General features: G+C 31.0%; 1 protein-coding gene across 13 annotated transcripts in view; it reads right to left on the reverse strand.

The window, feature by feature from the left end:
- Positions 1-15,306, reverse strand: part of LOC123273040 (afadin) — a 101,684-nt gene that overhangs the window by 15,120 nt on the left and 71,258 nt on the right. For 11 of the 13 annotated variants that reach the window (XM_044740189.1, XM_044740194.1, XM_044740190.1 and 8 more), the window contains 5 exons: positions 13,802-13,969; positions 10,492-10,590; positions 4,545-4,929; positions 3,637-4,443; positions 2,280-3,399 (listed from right to left, as the gene is read on the reverse strand). In XM_044740189.1, the coding sequence (XP_044596124.1) occupies positions 2,280-3,399; positions 3,637-4,443; positions 4,545-4,929; positions 10,492-10,590; positions 13,802-13,969 (2,579 nt within the window). Of the gene's footprint in view, positions 1-2,279; positions 3,400-3,636; positions 4,444-4,544; positions 4,930-10,491; positions 10,591-13,801; positions 13,970-15,306 lie in introns of those variants that run through there. The other 2 variants (XM_044740196.1, XM_044740193.1) reach the window with 2 other exon arrangements.

Below are 15,306 nucleotides of genomic sequence, written 5' to 3' on the forward strand. Positions count from 1 at the left end.
TGCAACTTCCCGCCAATTCCATACCTAAACGCTTGAAATTGCATTTGTGACGTTTTTGAGCTCTTCGAGCTCAAAATCATAATTTATGTGTTATCTTGAGCTCTACGAGCTCAAAGAAATAGCTTTTGTATGCTTTTGAGCTCTTCGAGTCTAATAAAAGTTTGATACAACAGCATTTTTTAAATTTTCAAACCGTAATATAATAAATTTTGAATGAACCGATTTTTACGCGGTTGACGGCATTCGACGCAGTTTCTTAAGCCTCATGAAGAATTTTTAAGTTTAATTTGATCGAAGTAGGAATTTCAGAGTAATTCCGAAAAAATACTCTTTTTGGTTTTCTTTCGTCAACGAGAACTCACGAACGAATTAACGGATTTTGACCGGACCGACGGCGATCGACGTGGTTTTTTGAGCTGATTAGTTTTTGGAATTGATCGGTAGAGCCGTTGAAAAGTTATTCCAAAAAAACCACATTTGATACTATTTTTAACTTCCCGCTAAGAAAATTGACAATTTTCAAAAATTGGGAAGTTATTGTTTTTACCCCGTTTTTCGAAAATCGAGTTTTCATCAGGTCTCGATGTTTTGAGGTCCTAGGAAGCTTCCCTGACTATTCCCGCGATGGTGTCTGTATGTCTGTGTGTGTGTGTGTGTGTGTGTGTGTGTGTGTGTGTGTGTGTGTGTGTGTGTGTAAACCTTTCATAACTCTTGAACGGCTTGACCGATTTGATCGCGGTTGGTGCCATTCGAAAGGATTCGACTAAACCTAGATTTTGAATACAAGTTGGACCGATTCGGACCAAAGATTTTGAGAAATCTTAAAAAACTGCGAAAAAAAAATTTTTCAAATATAGTTTTTTTTTAGTAACTTTCAAACGGCTTGACCGATAAATTCCAAAAACTAATCAGCTTTTAACATCGAAAAACCACGTCGATCGCCACCAAGTCGGTCAAAATCGGTTGATCTCTTCGTGAGTTATCGTTGACGAAAGAAATCGAAAAAAGTGTTTTTTTCGAATTACACCGAAATTTCCAGTCTGATCAATTTGTGTTTGAAAATATATTATAGAATTTGAAAAACTGCGTGGAATGCCGCCAACCGCGAAAAAATCGGTACATTCATTCAAAAATTATTGCTGTTTGAAAATTCAAAAAATAGTGTTTTATTAAACTTCTATCAGACTTTTGAGCTCGGAGAGCTCAAAACTACACGAAAATTATATTTTTGAGCTCGAAGAGCTCAAAAACGTAATATGCGATTTTGAGCGGTTAATTACGTAAGTAGCGAGAAGTTGCAGGGATGGCCTTCAGGGTCAACCGTTTTCCTAATTTTTTTTCGTAGTTTTTTGAGATTTCTCAAAATCTACCGGTCCGAATCAGTCCAAATTGGATTCAAAATCTAAGTTTGGTCAAGTTCTTTCGAATGGCGCCAACCGCGATCAAATCGATCAAGCCGTTCAAAAGTTATGAAAGGTTTACATACATCCATACACACACATACACACATATATACATACATACAGACACCATCGCAGTGAAAATCGATTCATTTATTCAAAAGTAATTGCAGTTTGAAAATTTAAATAATAGTGTTTTATTCAACTTCTACAAGACTTTTGAGCTCGGAGAGCTCAAAAACGTCATAAGTGCAATTTTAAGCACTTAGATATGAAATTTGCGGGAAGTTGCAGGGATGACCTTTAGGGTCAACTGTTTTGCTAATTTTTTTGTTGGTTTTTATTTTTTGAATATCTTTGAAACGACTCGACCGATTGACATGAAAATCTAATCAGCTTGAAATCTCAATGAATACTTTCGAACGCCGTGTCGTTCATCTCGATCGGTTGATTCGTTCTAATGATATCGTGCAGCAAAATTTTTTTTTACACACTCACACACACACGGCCGGACGTCTAGCCGGAAATAGTCGCAACGGCTTCCTAGGACCTCAAAATTTGGAGATCTGATGTAAACTTGTATTCTCAAAATTGGATCGAAAACTATAACTTCCTACTTTTGAAAATTTTCAGAGCGGAAAGTTAAAAAATTGAATTTTGAAAGTTCAAAAAAATTAAAAATTTTTGATCGAAATTACGTAAATAAGAAAATGAAAATTTTGTTTACTGATTTCTGTCGTACGTAGGATAAGAGTCTGTATTTGTATAAGTTCTAGATTTATTGTTCGAATCTTATCAAAATTTTTTGTATATATATGAATATATGGTTATTAATTTTTTGATAAGACAATATTTAAGAAATGATAAATTAAAACTTACATTAGAATCCTCTTTTATAGTGCCCATGCTGTAAGGCGACGATAAATTTGAGATGATGCTATTTTTTGAAAAGTTTTCAATATTAGCATTAGAGTCATGGAAAGAGACTCTTTTAATGGAAGCTTGGTGAGATCCGATTGACGATGAAATTGTAGCAGCATTAGATGATCTTAAAACATTTTGTTGAGACATAACAGTATAACTGGAACCCCGTTCTGGTGGTACTGGTGCTTCGTTTCCATCATTAATATATAAATTATCCAATTTTAACATTTCTGTATACAACTGTTGTTGATTTTTTGGATTTGTTTGATTTTTTTGATATTGTTGTTGACTGTGTTTTGTATCTTCTTCATTCTTTCGATGATTACCGTCATAATCAATTTCTTCGTCTTTGTATTCATCCATTCGTTGATTTCTTTCTTGTTCTTCATGCATCTGAAGTTGAGTATTCATTTTCATATTATTTGACAGCTGTCCAAAAACTGGTGGTGAATTATATGTTGAAGATGTAGAAACTTGTTTAAAATCGTTTATGTTTGAAATATGTTGTAAATTTATATTCGAACTATCATGTAAACTTACATTTCCATATTTCATTAGATCTTGTTGAGATGTTACGATAGGTAAGGAATTAAAAGGTAGTTTCAATTGATGACTCGCTGACTGAGATGAATTCGTTCCCCTAATTGATTGATTAGCTAGATTTGTTCGTGATAAAGTATTTGGCTGAATTGACGGGTAATTTTTCTCTGGAGTTGCTGCCATTTTTAACAATCCTTGGACACATGGTATATTTTGATTATCAAGATCATTACTTTCTTCATCTTCATCTTGTTGAGCTGCAGCTTCTTCAGCTCTTTTTTGAAAGTCTCTTTCTAATTGGAGAGCTCGAAGTTGTTCTTCTTGTTGTTGTGTTCTGTGCGAAAGTGAATTCAATTCAGCAATTTGTTGATCTCGCCATAATTTTGCAGCTTCTCGTCGTCGTGCTTGTTCTTTTTCTCGTTCTTCCCGTTGCCATGGATTAGTGGCATTGTATTGATGCTGTCGATTTTGTTGACTTGAATTGGTTGTTGAATAGTAACTTCCTTTTGGGACTTCTTGTCCACCAGAAGTATACCTATAAAAAATATAAAGTACGTTAATTTATGAAGAATTCAACATAATAATAAATGAAGGAGTAAGAAATATAAAAGATATAAGTGACAAATAAATAGTAATTTTTCGTTCTATATGATTTTTATAAATCCAAAATATTTCTTTAGTTCAAAATTAGTTTCTGTTCAAAAATTTGTTTTATTGTCACCTATACACTATTAGTTCTTATACCTCCAAATTTGTATTATAACTTATTTACCTGGAATCGATTTGTTTCATATTAAATGGATGAGTTGAAGTATTAAGTGGAGGAGGAGGATGTCTTTCTTTATATTCTTTTTCAAGAATTGAATGTAGAGGTAAGGATTCTTTATTGATATTATTTTCGTAATGCATTTGATTAGATGGATTTTCATTAATATTACGTTGATGATTCACATTAGATGAATTATTTAAAAACTGAGGCTTATTAAAAAGTCCTAATTGTTGATTATATTCTGTAATTGGTCGACTGAGATCTGCATCATATTCTTTGTCTAATTCAGTAATTTGTTGGTTAGAACAAGATGCGTCATTCTTTTTCGAAATGGAAGTATATTGGTTCGAAATCAGTTGTTTGTTGTATAAAATATATTGGTTGTGTTGAGGATCAGATGACCCATAATTTGAACTTATTTGTTTTGTATTGTAAGTTGGAGAATTCAAATCGAGATTTGGTACTAAACTTGTTTGCTTATAAATACCAATATTGGTTTGAGAAGTAGTAGGTCGCATATTGAGAGAATTGGTTTGATGTTGACTACTTAATATTGCACCTGCCCTTAACTCACGGCGTCGCACTTCTTCTTTCATTTCTTGTAATTTAGCCTCTTGACGAATTATATCTCTCGACGATTGTGTTTTCAAAAGAGATCCTGCTTGAGGAATTTGATAAGCATTGTAATTTATTTGGTCTGGAGAAACATATGCTGAAAGCGGCCGATCTTTTCCTTGGTTTACATCCAAAATTGGATTATTTAATGAATTTTGAGAGCCTTTCAACTGCTTTGGCGTGTACATTGAATTTCTAAACATAAGATTATTTTAATTAGTAGCTGAAAATTACTCCTAATCCTAACAAAATTTTAAGTTGAAATCTATAAAAATAAATGTATATAAATTAATTACCGATCAACTGATGTATGGTAAGGACCTAATTGTTTTACTGTTGGATCTTGATGTCTATAGACGCTTAAGTTTTGATAAAATCTTTCAGCTTCATTATTCTGAATATTGTTCAAAGTGTTTCCAAATGATTGACTTGGATTCAAATTCGGTGAAGATCGCTGGCGATTCATCAAACCGGAAAGAGGCAAATGAGTCATTTTTGTTGGTTCGTGAAGGTTGTTACTTGAACGTGATCTCAGAGACGAAGCGCCATTCATAGATGGCATAGGCGGCGGTTGAACTGGTGGTGTTGTACTATTACTAGATGACGTTCTGCTGTATCCTGGATTGAACATTTCGTGTTGACATGGTTGGGCTTGCAGTTGCTTATTTTCTGCGTCAACACCTTTATAGAAAAAGTTCACGTAGAAAAAAAGTATTGTTAATAACCCAAAATAAAAAAAAAATAATTTTTTTAATTTTTTTATTAATTCAAAAAATGTAAGTGTGCTCAAGTACGGCGCTAAAATGAAAATAGGCTGTGGCTATATTTGACATCTGTAGAATTTCATGATAAAAAACAAAAGTATATTTTATTTATCTTTCAAGGATACACGGAAAAAAGTAAACTGTAATAAATAACAGTCGATTTATAATAAGTAATGATCAACTGCTAAAAATTACCATTTCAAACAGTAAAATCATGATTTTACTATTCACTTTATAATATTTACCATTTAAACGTTATAATTTACTCTTTACATGGAAGAAAATACCATTTGTACAGTAATATTCGCTATGTAAATGCCTAAAATGTTAAAGTATAATAATTAATAATTCAGACTTTGATATTTATTATTTCGTACCTAAAAAATGATCTTATGATATGTAAAAAGTATAAAATAAAGTTAGTAAATTTCTAATACAAGCAACGTCAATATTTACAAAGTAAAATGGTAAATTTTAAACGCAACGCTAAAAATCAAACTGTAATTATTGACTTGCTTGGACTGGTAAAATGTATATTTTAAAAGTATAATTTTTACTGTTTCAAATGTTAAATTCTCCCAGAGTGAGACCCCCTTCTCTTTCATCTGAGTTCCCCTTCTCCTCATAGTATCGACTATATATTGAAATGGCAATTTTTACTGTTTGAAACTGTAATTTTTTAAGATGAAAGAGTCGTTATTTACTATAGTGACAGCTACTAATCACTTATTTTGGATATTAAATTATAAATTGTGGCTTTTATACTTTCTACATTAAGTTCTGTAATATTTATATTTTTGCCACCCCGATGTCCGCTTTACTGTTTGAAACTATAAAAATTAACCGGAATCCGAGTGAATATTACAGTTTACTTTTTTCCGTATACGTTTATGCGCTACGCTACAGTCAAATGAGTGTTAACTTTTTACGTTAGTACTCTAACAAAAGAAGAAAAAAAATTTTTCAATTTTTCGAAATTTTTTCGAATGAGTGACATTCATGACTATCCCATGTTATTCAATATATTATGAAATGTATTTCCCCAAAATGGTAAAAATCTTTAAATTAACATATGGACAAATTTTCTTTTTTAAAAGAAATATTTTAATGTTGAATAACAAATACATGAACTTTAAATTTTCGATCAAAAGTCGAAATTTCGCAGAGTATAACATGTTAAAATAGTATATTACACTACAAGGGCCGAAAGTTGAATTTGCCCATGATGCCCGAGGCGAAGCCGAGAGCATCATGACGCGCAGGACCGAGATTTCAACTTATGGCCCGTGTAGTGTATACGATTTTTCTTCGTAGCCGGTCGAAAGTACGTTATTAATTATACTTTTTTTAACTTTAAATGTTGATAAGTATGTTTTTGATGCCTGCCCCGACATTTGCGGCACGAGCGAAGCGAGTGCTGCTGGTCGTGGGGGCAGGCATCAAATACATTCGAAGAGTCAAGTCTGGTCATACACGGAAAAAAGATAACAGAAATAATTACAGTATAAAATTTAAAATCGGTCCCGTCGTAATCAAAACTAGAAAAATTACAGTTTGAAATAACATTTTTCTAAATTCAATTTTTGAGTGTAATTTTCAGAGCTTTCAATGTAAATATTACATTCTACAATGTAATTTTTATAAAATCTGTAATAATTACAATCTGAAACTGTAATTTTTCCAGTTTTCATCACGAAGCACCACGTTGCATTATATACTGTAATTTTTCGAGTTTTCTTTTTTCCGTGTATTTTTTAAAAATAAATTAATTTCATTTATCAAAGATGTTTTTATTTTCATTAGTTTAAAAAATTATATTAGTTATTATAAAATTTATAAAACAAAACATATTAAGGTAAAAGACCCAGTTATTGACACTGGCCTAGTTGTTTGTCACTTGCAATTTTATTCTAATTAAAAAAATAAAATGTTCTCAAAAAACCAATTACTATAAAATTTATAATTCAAAAATTAAATTCATTAATTTATTAGATTTGATTTGTTTTTTTAATTAAAATAAAAATTTAAAATTTTTAAAAATCAAAATAAAATTGCAAGTATCAATAACTAGGCCAGTGTCAATAACTGGATTTTTTACAATTTTTTACCTTATAAGCTAAAAACTCTTATTGCGTTTTTTTTATCGTTTTCATTTTCACTTGAATGATCACAATTATTAATAATACTTCCATAAAAAACACAGTTTTCAAAGTTGATATTAGAGCAGTTAAAAATTGTATCTCCACTAAATACCCGGGAAAAAATGATCAGGACTGATCAGACCTGTTCATATCTGATCAGGCCTGAAATCCGACCTGATCAGGCCTGAAATTAGGTCTGATCAGACCTGTCCGTGCCTGTTCATGTCCGAACCGTTAAATATGCTCAGACCTGTCCATGCCTGTTCATGTCTGAAGTGTTAAATACGCTCAGACCTGATCAGACCTGATCATGCCTGCTTATGTCTGTTCATGCCTGTTCATGTCTGAAGCATTTAATACGCTCAGACCTGATCAGATCTGATCAGACCTGTCCATGCCTGTTCATGTCTGGAGTGTTAAATACGCTCAGACTTGATCAGACCTGATCAAGCCTGTTCATGCCTGCTCATGTCTGTTCATGCCTGTTCATGTCTGAAGCATTAAATACGCTCAGACCTGATCAGACCTGTCCATGCCTGTTCATGTTTAAAGCGTTAAATACGCTCAGACCTGATCAGACCTGTCCATGTTTAATCATGTCTGATCTAGCCTAAAATAGATAAGGATTAAAACTCCATATATCAGCTGACAAGAACTGTTCATGCATGATTTGCCCTCTTAAATGATATTTTAAGTCTGGAAGAAAAATTTTATCGAACTATAGACTGCAGTTCTATTTTTAAAATTAATTTGTTCCGTATGACGTATCAGTTTCTATCCCCTTATAAATTTTAAATGTATAACTTTCATCTAAAATTTCGGCTTATATAAGCATGAACTTTTTAATTTTCCATGCCAAAACGATGATTTTTAACGATGAATTTTGACGCAGTGACATAAAATTTTTTACTGTGTTCTATTGAATACGCGAAAAATAAGATTATTTATTAAAAGTTTGAGTTTGATAGCATGAAAATACCAAAATATATCAGTTGATATCGATAGGCGATAAGTCTTTTCAAGGTGTCTGTTATTATTTTAAGCTACCGCCTTGGTCCATTGCAGTAGTGTCAAAAGCTGCTAAATTGTAGAACACACAAATAATTTTTCATTTCCTATACGTTTTAATTAAAAAAAACTTCAATTTTAAAAGAAAACAATAAAATTATAATTGCGGAATAAACCTTGAAGAAATTTTTTTTTTACTTTACAGAGAACCATATGTTAATGGATCGAAAAAAATACATACCCGTCCCAAATAAATCACTCTAATATAAACAGTAAAAAATTTTGCGTCATTGCGTCAAAAAATTTTGTGTTAAAAATTTTTGTGTTAAATATTTAACACTTTTATGTGTAAATTTAACATTTATTTTGTTAAATTAACACAAAAAAGTGTTAAATATTTAACATAAAAATTTTTATCACGAAATTTTTTGACGCAATGACGCGAAATTTTTTACTGTGTATAATTAATTATTAATAATTAATAAATTAAGTATAGAACTCCGTTAACTATAAGGATAAGTCATGTATAAAATTTAAATTACTTAAAGTATTTTGAAAGGTACATTAGAGATAAGATGAGTCATTGGGTCAACAGGTGAAGTATCAGTCTGAAGAGCGCAACGTACATGGTTCGAATCCCCGTCGGCACCAATTTTTTTTTTTTTTTTTTTATGGACCTGATCGAGTCAGACATGAACAGGTCTGATCAGTCATGAACATGCCTGGCCAGGTCTGATCAGACCCGGTCATTTTTCATATCTGATCAGACCTGAAGACTCATGCCTTTTCATATCTGATCAGATCTGATCATTTTTTCCCGGGTATACAGTTTGGATAATTCATAATTTGATTATTCAAATTTAAATTTGTAGATAAGTATTCTGACGATAGTTTACTGGTAAAGGTATTGAATTGACTTTAATAATACTTTAATATTAAATTAATAGACAACAAAACAATATTGATAATTATTTTTAAGGTTAGAGGTAGCAACAGAAATGACAGCGGTTAACAATTTGTTATAGCGACAGAATAAATAGTCCCTAGTTACGAGTGTAGTTACGCATGAGAAATTCTTTCCTCCCGCCGTTACAGAAGGCGCGCGTGTACTTCTCGCAGGGAGTAAATGTTAAACTTTCATCTCTGCCATTAGGGACGAAAGTACGTACTTTCGACCGAGGTATGAAGAAAAAAAATTTGTGAATATCTTTATTTTTCGATTTTTTATGAATGAAAATATGTGCGGTTTCACTTCTATATAATTACCGAACATAATGTCTACTTAAATAATTAATATATTCAATTTAGGGCTCAGACAAAAATGAGCTATTAAGAAGATAATGTTATGGCTACTTTTGAAAATTAGATTTCCATTTTACGTGTGTCTGGTCGTATAAAAAAGTACTATCAATGAGTATTTAGCCACCAAAAGAAGAAAAAAGTTTGAGAATTTCGTAAGTGCACGCCTCATAACGCTCATTCAATTTTTATAAAGAAAATAAGTCGTACTACTAACTTTCAAAATAAAATAAGCGTATGTATTAAGTATTTGTATTATATGGACAATTCAGCAAATTGTTTTAATTTTAGATTCAAATATTTTCCGGCATATTTACCGCAAATATTTACATACATATAGTTATACCAAAGACCAATCGATTTTAGTTTTTTATTAATTATAAAGTTCGCGTTTTTTCAGTTGTTCAATTTTAAGGTTAAGCATATGAGCAGTCATTTGAATAGCTGCGAAAATCCTGGCCCTAATTATAATTAAATGATTCCGAATTATACAGCCTTCTACAATACGATACCAGTTGATGTTATTTTTATGCCAATAAAGAAATGGTCTCGATATGTCCATTTTTTCGGAAGTTATCATGACTACATACGAAAAATTACATACAGATATCCGGACGTCCATGTGAATTTTTCAAAAAAATTTTCTTTTAAAGTAGCAATCTAAAATATTTTTTTTTTTTTTTTTTTTTTTTTTTTTTTTTTTTTTTTTTTCAGAAAATATAAGGTAGATTATTTCGAGTGTTTTCATGATATATGTCTGCTTATATTACTGTATAAATGCAATATGGTTGTGATAAAAGCATTTAAAAATCACAAAATTGCTTAACCTTGACATGTTGAAAATAAATTACTACCGCAACCGCTTCGCGTTATGGAAGGTGCAAAACAAAACGGTAAAATGGAGTTTCACGGAATCGGTAACTTATAGCATGCCATAAAAAAAAAAAAAAAAAAAGAAATTGCAACGATTGATAATTTTTACTTTCTGAAAACGAAAATATATAGGTAAAAGTATACAAAAATATACTCACTATGCAGAGCAGGAACTGATTTGCTGCTATGAATTTGAGAAGTAGCAGATTCATGGCGAAATTGTGATGGAATATCCCGTTCACTCATACGTCGTGGTCCTAGACAAATACAAGATACAAAAATTATTAAATGAGAAATTATATATTGAGTTTTCTATACTAAATATATGAAATTAGAGTACTACTCCTGAATAAAAATTGAAAATATATTTTCAAATGCTATTTAATCATTATTAATTATTTAATTTTGAACAATTAAAATTTTAGTATTTTAATTCATTACTTAATTGTTTTAATTATACCATCGATTTTAGGTTCAAATTAATTTGTTTATCATAGTTTTTAACTATTATATCAAATTTAGAAGCATTATTCAATTCAGTTATTTTTCGAATAAAATTTTAGTAACATTAACGAACAGTTAAACCCTATTACAGATATGCACTGTGATAAAGCTATGATCTCGCTACATATCTACACGGGAAATTAATATTTTTAATAATTGATTTTGCCAAAGCATTTTCAATTTTTCGTCACGTTAAAAAATATCGAGAAAAAAGATATTGTAACTCTTTTTGGTATATTTAAGTTTGTTTTCATGACATTTGGATACAAGAATTTATTCCAAATCCGTTAGAGACTCAATGAAACCTTTAGAAACCTAGATTTGATTTTTTCATGTCTTGAGGATAATTTAATCGCATCAAGAGATTAACATCTGAACTATCTAAGAAACCTTTTTCAACGTTTTTGTGAATACGAACTTCTTTTTTACAATTATTTATTTTCTTGTTTTAAATATAAACGTTATTTCTATTTCTCATACGCAAAAAAAATAAATTATTGTACTCTTGTAATATTTTCATACTTTATCGTTGGTAAATATTATATTAGCTCAAATAATATTGATTTAAAAAAAAAAAGGGATTCTTTGATACTATAGACACACCTATCAAGGATGTGATCGATGTTTTCCGTTGAATATCTATAATCTTATATCTAAGGGAGGAATTATTATTTACATCCTAATTCTAACATGCGATTAAGTACATTTCCGTATATCTTTGAGTTCGAAAATTAGAAATAGTTTTAAAAACAATGCAAGGTCGACTATTTTTCAGATATTTTTTAATAAGTGATATTCGAATAACAGTTAAGGATAAAGAGTAAAGCTATTCCACAAAAATGAGTTACGTAATAATCAATCAAAAGTGAGAAAACAATTAGTTTTTCAACTTTTCACTTACTCAGGTGAAGTACCCAGTAGTTGAACAGGTTTCAAAGTAAAACGTATTTGACTCTTTTTAATATATAAAGATGTAATTATTAGTTCAAATAAGTGATTTTCATGGAAATATCAATAATTTTGAATTGATTGAAGCGCAAAGTAACGCAAATAATTGAATATTGACTAGGAATTCAAATTGCGTGCATACGCGCGTGCTCTAATCCTGAACCAATAAGGAATCAGGGTCCATGTTTTCGAATTATTTCGATACTAAGCTAACTTCAATCAACCATCAATTTTAATATATAGGATATTTTGACAACGTTTTCAAGATAGACTCTGAAAGGAGTAGTAGTTGAACAATCAATTTTGACCAGCCGCAGTAGTTGAACACGGTGCCGCGACTATTAAACCGCAGACAATTCAACCGCGACAGTTCAACCGTGACATTTCAACCGGCGACAGTTCAACCCGTTAAAACTCATGAAAAAAAAGCTCATTATACTAACAAGATGCGTCGGTAATGCGTTTTCATCCCCCGAAAAAATATCCCCAACAAAATTACCAGCGTTTGTGTTTGTTTAATATCGAATAAACACACACAAAAACCATGTTAAAGGGGCGCAACACGATTTCCCGCGTCTGTGTAGGTCTAATATCGAATAAACACACACAAAAACCATGTAAAAAAAGCGCAACGCGATTACCTGCGTCTGTGTTGGTCTAATATCGAATAATCACACACAAAAACCATGTTAAAAAGGCGCAACACGATTACCTGCGTCTGTGTTGGTCTAATATCGAATAAACACAAGGTTTTTTAGTCCAATCGAATACAGGTATACCGATTGCTTCAAAAAAAAAAAAAAAAAGGTTTACATAGATATTGATTATAGGCTGAAAAACATTGTTACAAATTATGATTCTAATGGAATATTACAATATCTCCACAGTATTGCAGCTATAATAACATTGTAATTAAATTAATAAATATTGATATTTTTTGTGAATTATATTGTACATTATTTATTTTACTTAAAATAATAATAAGTTTGCGGATACGATTTAACAATTCAAAATTGTCGTCGGTTGAACAGTCCTACGGTTGAACTGTCGCCGGTTTAACTGTCTTTGGGTTGAACTGTCACCGGTTGAAATGTCGCAGTTGAACTGTCGCGGTTGAATTGTCTGCGGTTTAAATGTTACGGAACCGTTGAACACTCCGGGAGCAGTAGTTGAACTAATAAAATATATGGCAACAGGCACAGCAAAAATTTTCAACGTTTTATTGGAATATCAGAAAAATTGTAATATATTATTGATTAATATTGAAAATAATACTATGAATATTTAATATGTTCATTTAAAAATGAGAAATATTTGTATTTAATTTTTTAATTACATTTTTTATGAATCGAAAAAACTCAATTCAAAACGTTCAATAATTTTTAACTAGGTACACTCATTTTAGCTATAAAACTTATTTAATTTGTAGTAATTAATACAAATCACAATGCTGATCTCTAATCTATAAATATATTAGAAGTTAGACTGCTGTTAAAATTATACGGCCCGGTAGAGTAAAAGGTTAAAATTATTTGAAAATTTGGAGGTATAGTTAGGCGCTAAAACTTAATATAAAAATTATAGTTTATGTCTTTGCAAAAATATGTATTATTTAGAAAAGACTATTTCATTGGGTGGTACAATTATTTTTTTTACTTAAAATGATGATATACCGCTTTTTTTACTGATTGTTCGGTTCACGGTTTAGTACCTTTTTAATGAAAAAAATAGCATCTATTGGCTATTCTCGACATGTCAACTTTTAAGTTAACAAAAATATATTTGTTTTGATTTATAATTGAAAAAACTTACAGAAATCAATTACTGTGTCATTGAATAATTATAACATGAGCACATTACTCATAATAAATATACGGATTTTGTATTACAACAATTCGAAAAGTCTGTTCAAGTACTGGTCCCATTTTTATAAGTGTTCAAGTACTGGGTACTTTACCTTAATAATTTTTGCACGGTTAACTATGGTTAACTAAGGACAAAACAACATTGTCGTACCAGTTAGATAATTTTCCGACTCACGATGCCAATCAACTGAATCCTCCTGAGTGGTTATTTCTTTTCTTGCTGATATCAAATTTCCCATTGAACGTGAAGTTGATGGTTGTACTTCATCAAATACTTGAGGTGCGTCTGCATATTCTGATTTTGGTCGTACCTTAAGCGCTATATTAGAAAATTTAGTAAAGCGTTAGTAAAGCATTATAATGATATAGAGCACAATGTAGATGCTGCATTAAAATGAGAATGAGAATTAGTTATATAGTGTTAATCAGAAAATTTTTATTTCAATAAAGGAAGGTTATTTGAATGAAGTTGAATAAATGGATGATTCTACTTTTAGAAATTTTTTATTATCATTTCGACATGATAAAATTCGTTAAATCAAATCTTTTAATTGTATCACTTTATTTTTTTCACTTAAAATAATAGTATATTACACACCTAGGGAAGTAAAGTAAGAAATGTCTCAGATCACATGTAATTGTTGGCCGAGGCGAAGCCGAGGTCAACAAACATGTGATCTGAGGCTTTCTTATTTACTTCCCGTGGAGTGTATACTATTTTTTTGCTCGACGAAGGCAGGAAGCGGCAATTTCGTTTAGCGCAGCGGGCCGAAAGTTGACGCTTTCTGCCCGTCGAGCAAAAAAAAATATACGCACTGGTAAAAAAGGTAGCTTGACTAAAAACAACAATTCTTTAACCAAGACTACTACAAGAAAAACAATAAATTTCTTGGGACAAGAGAAAAAATTCTTGAGTCAAAAAGTTTTTTTTTAAACCAAGAATTTTATCTTAGCTCAAGAATTTTTTTTCTCGACTCAAGAAATTTATTGTTTTCATTATTATAAAATTTTTTCTCTTTGAGTGAAGCTAACTTTTCTATCAGTGTGACCCCTGTTGAAGTTATATCACAATACAACTCTAATATTGTGATGATTTACTAATACTAATAAAACTTTAATAGTTCCGAGGTCTATTTAATAAGCCGGCTATACTGAATGAATTTTCTGCGCTCTTTCTTAGTTATTGTGCTCAACTGAAGCATAAATAAATGCAGATACAGTCAAAAGTAAGACGACTGCAGTCATATATGGTAAAATGAAGAGGGAAAAATGGTCAGAAGAAATTAATAGGATGTAGTCTCTGTTATTAGATTAAAAAGTTCGAAACATATAGATATACCCAAGTAACATGTACTTGAGCAAGATTTTGGTGCCAGCGTCTTGACCAAAATCCCTAAGTCGCTAGTGTCTTTTTCTACATATGGGTCTTGCTCAAGTTTATGTAAAAAGAACTGGTTCAAGATTTATATATAAATAACTCAAGACATCTTGTGCAAAAATGGATTTTAGTTTTCAAAGCACCGATTTGTGAGCCAGATACCGTTTAGTCCCACTTGTAAGGAAAATACTTCCTCTGAAAGACTGAATCGCGACCCTCTCTCCATAACCAGCATAACTGAGCGACACCGAGGTATTCCGTTACCGTCGAGGTCGCTC

This window comes from Cotesia glomerata, linkage group LG10 (genome assembly GCF_020080835.1).
Source record: "Cotesia glomerata isolate CgM1 linkage group LG10, MPM_Cglom_v2.3, whole genome shotgun sequence".
Taxonomy (NCBI): domain Eukaryota; kingdom Metazoa; phylum Arthropoda; class Insecta; order Hymenoptera; family Braconidae; genus Cotesia; species Cotesia glomerata.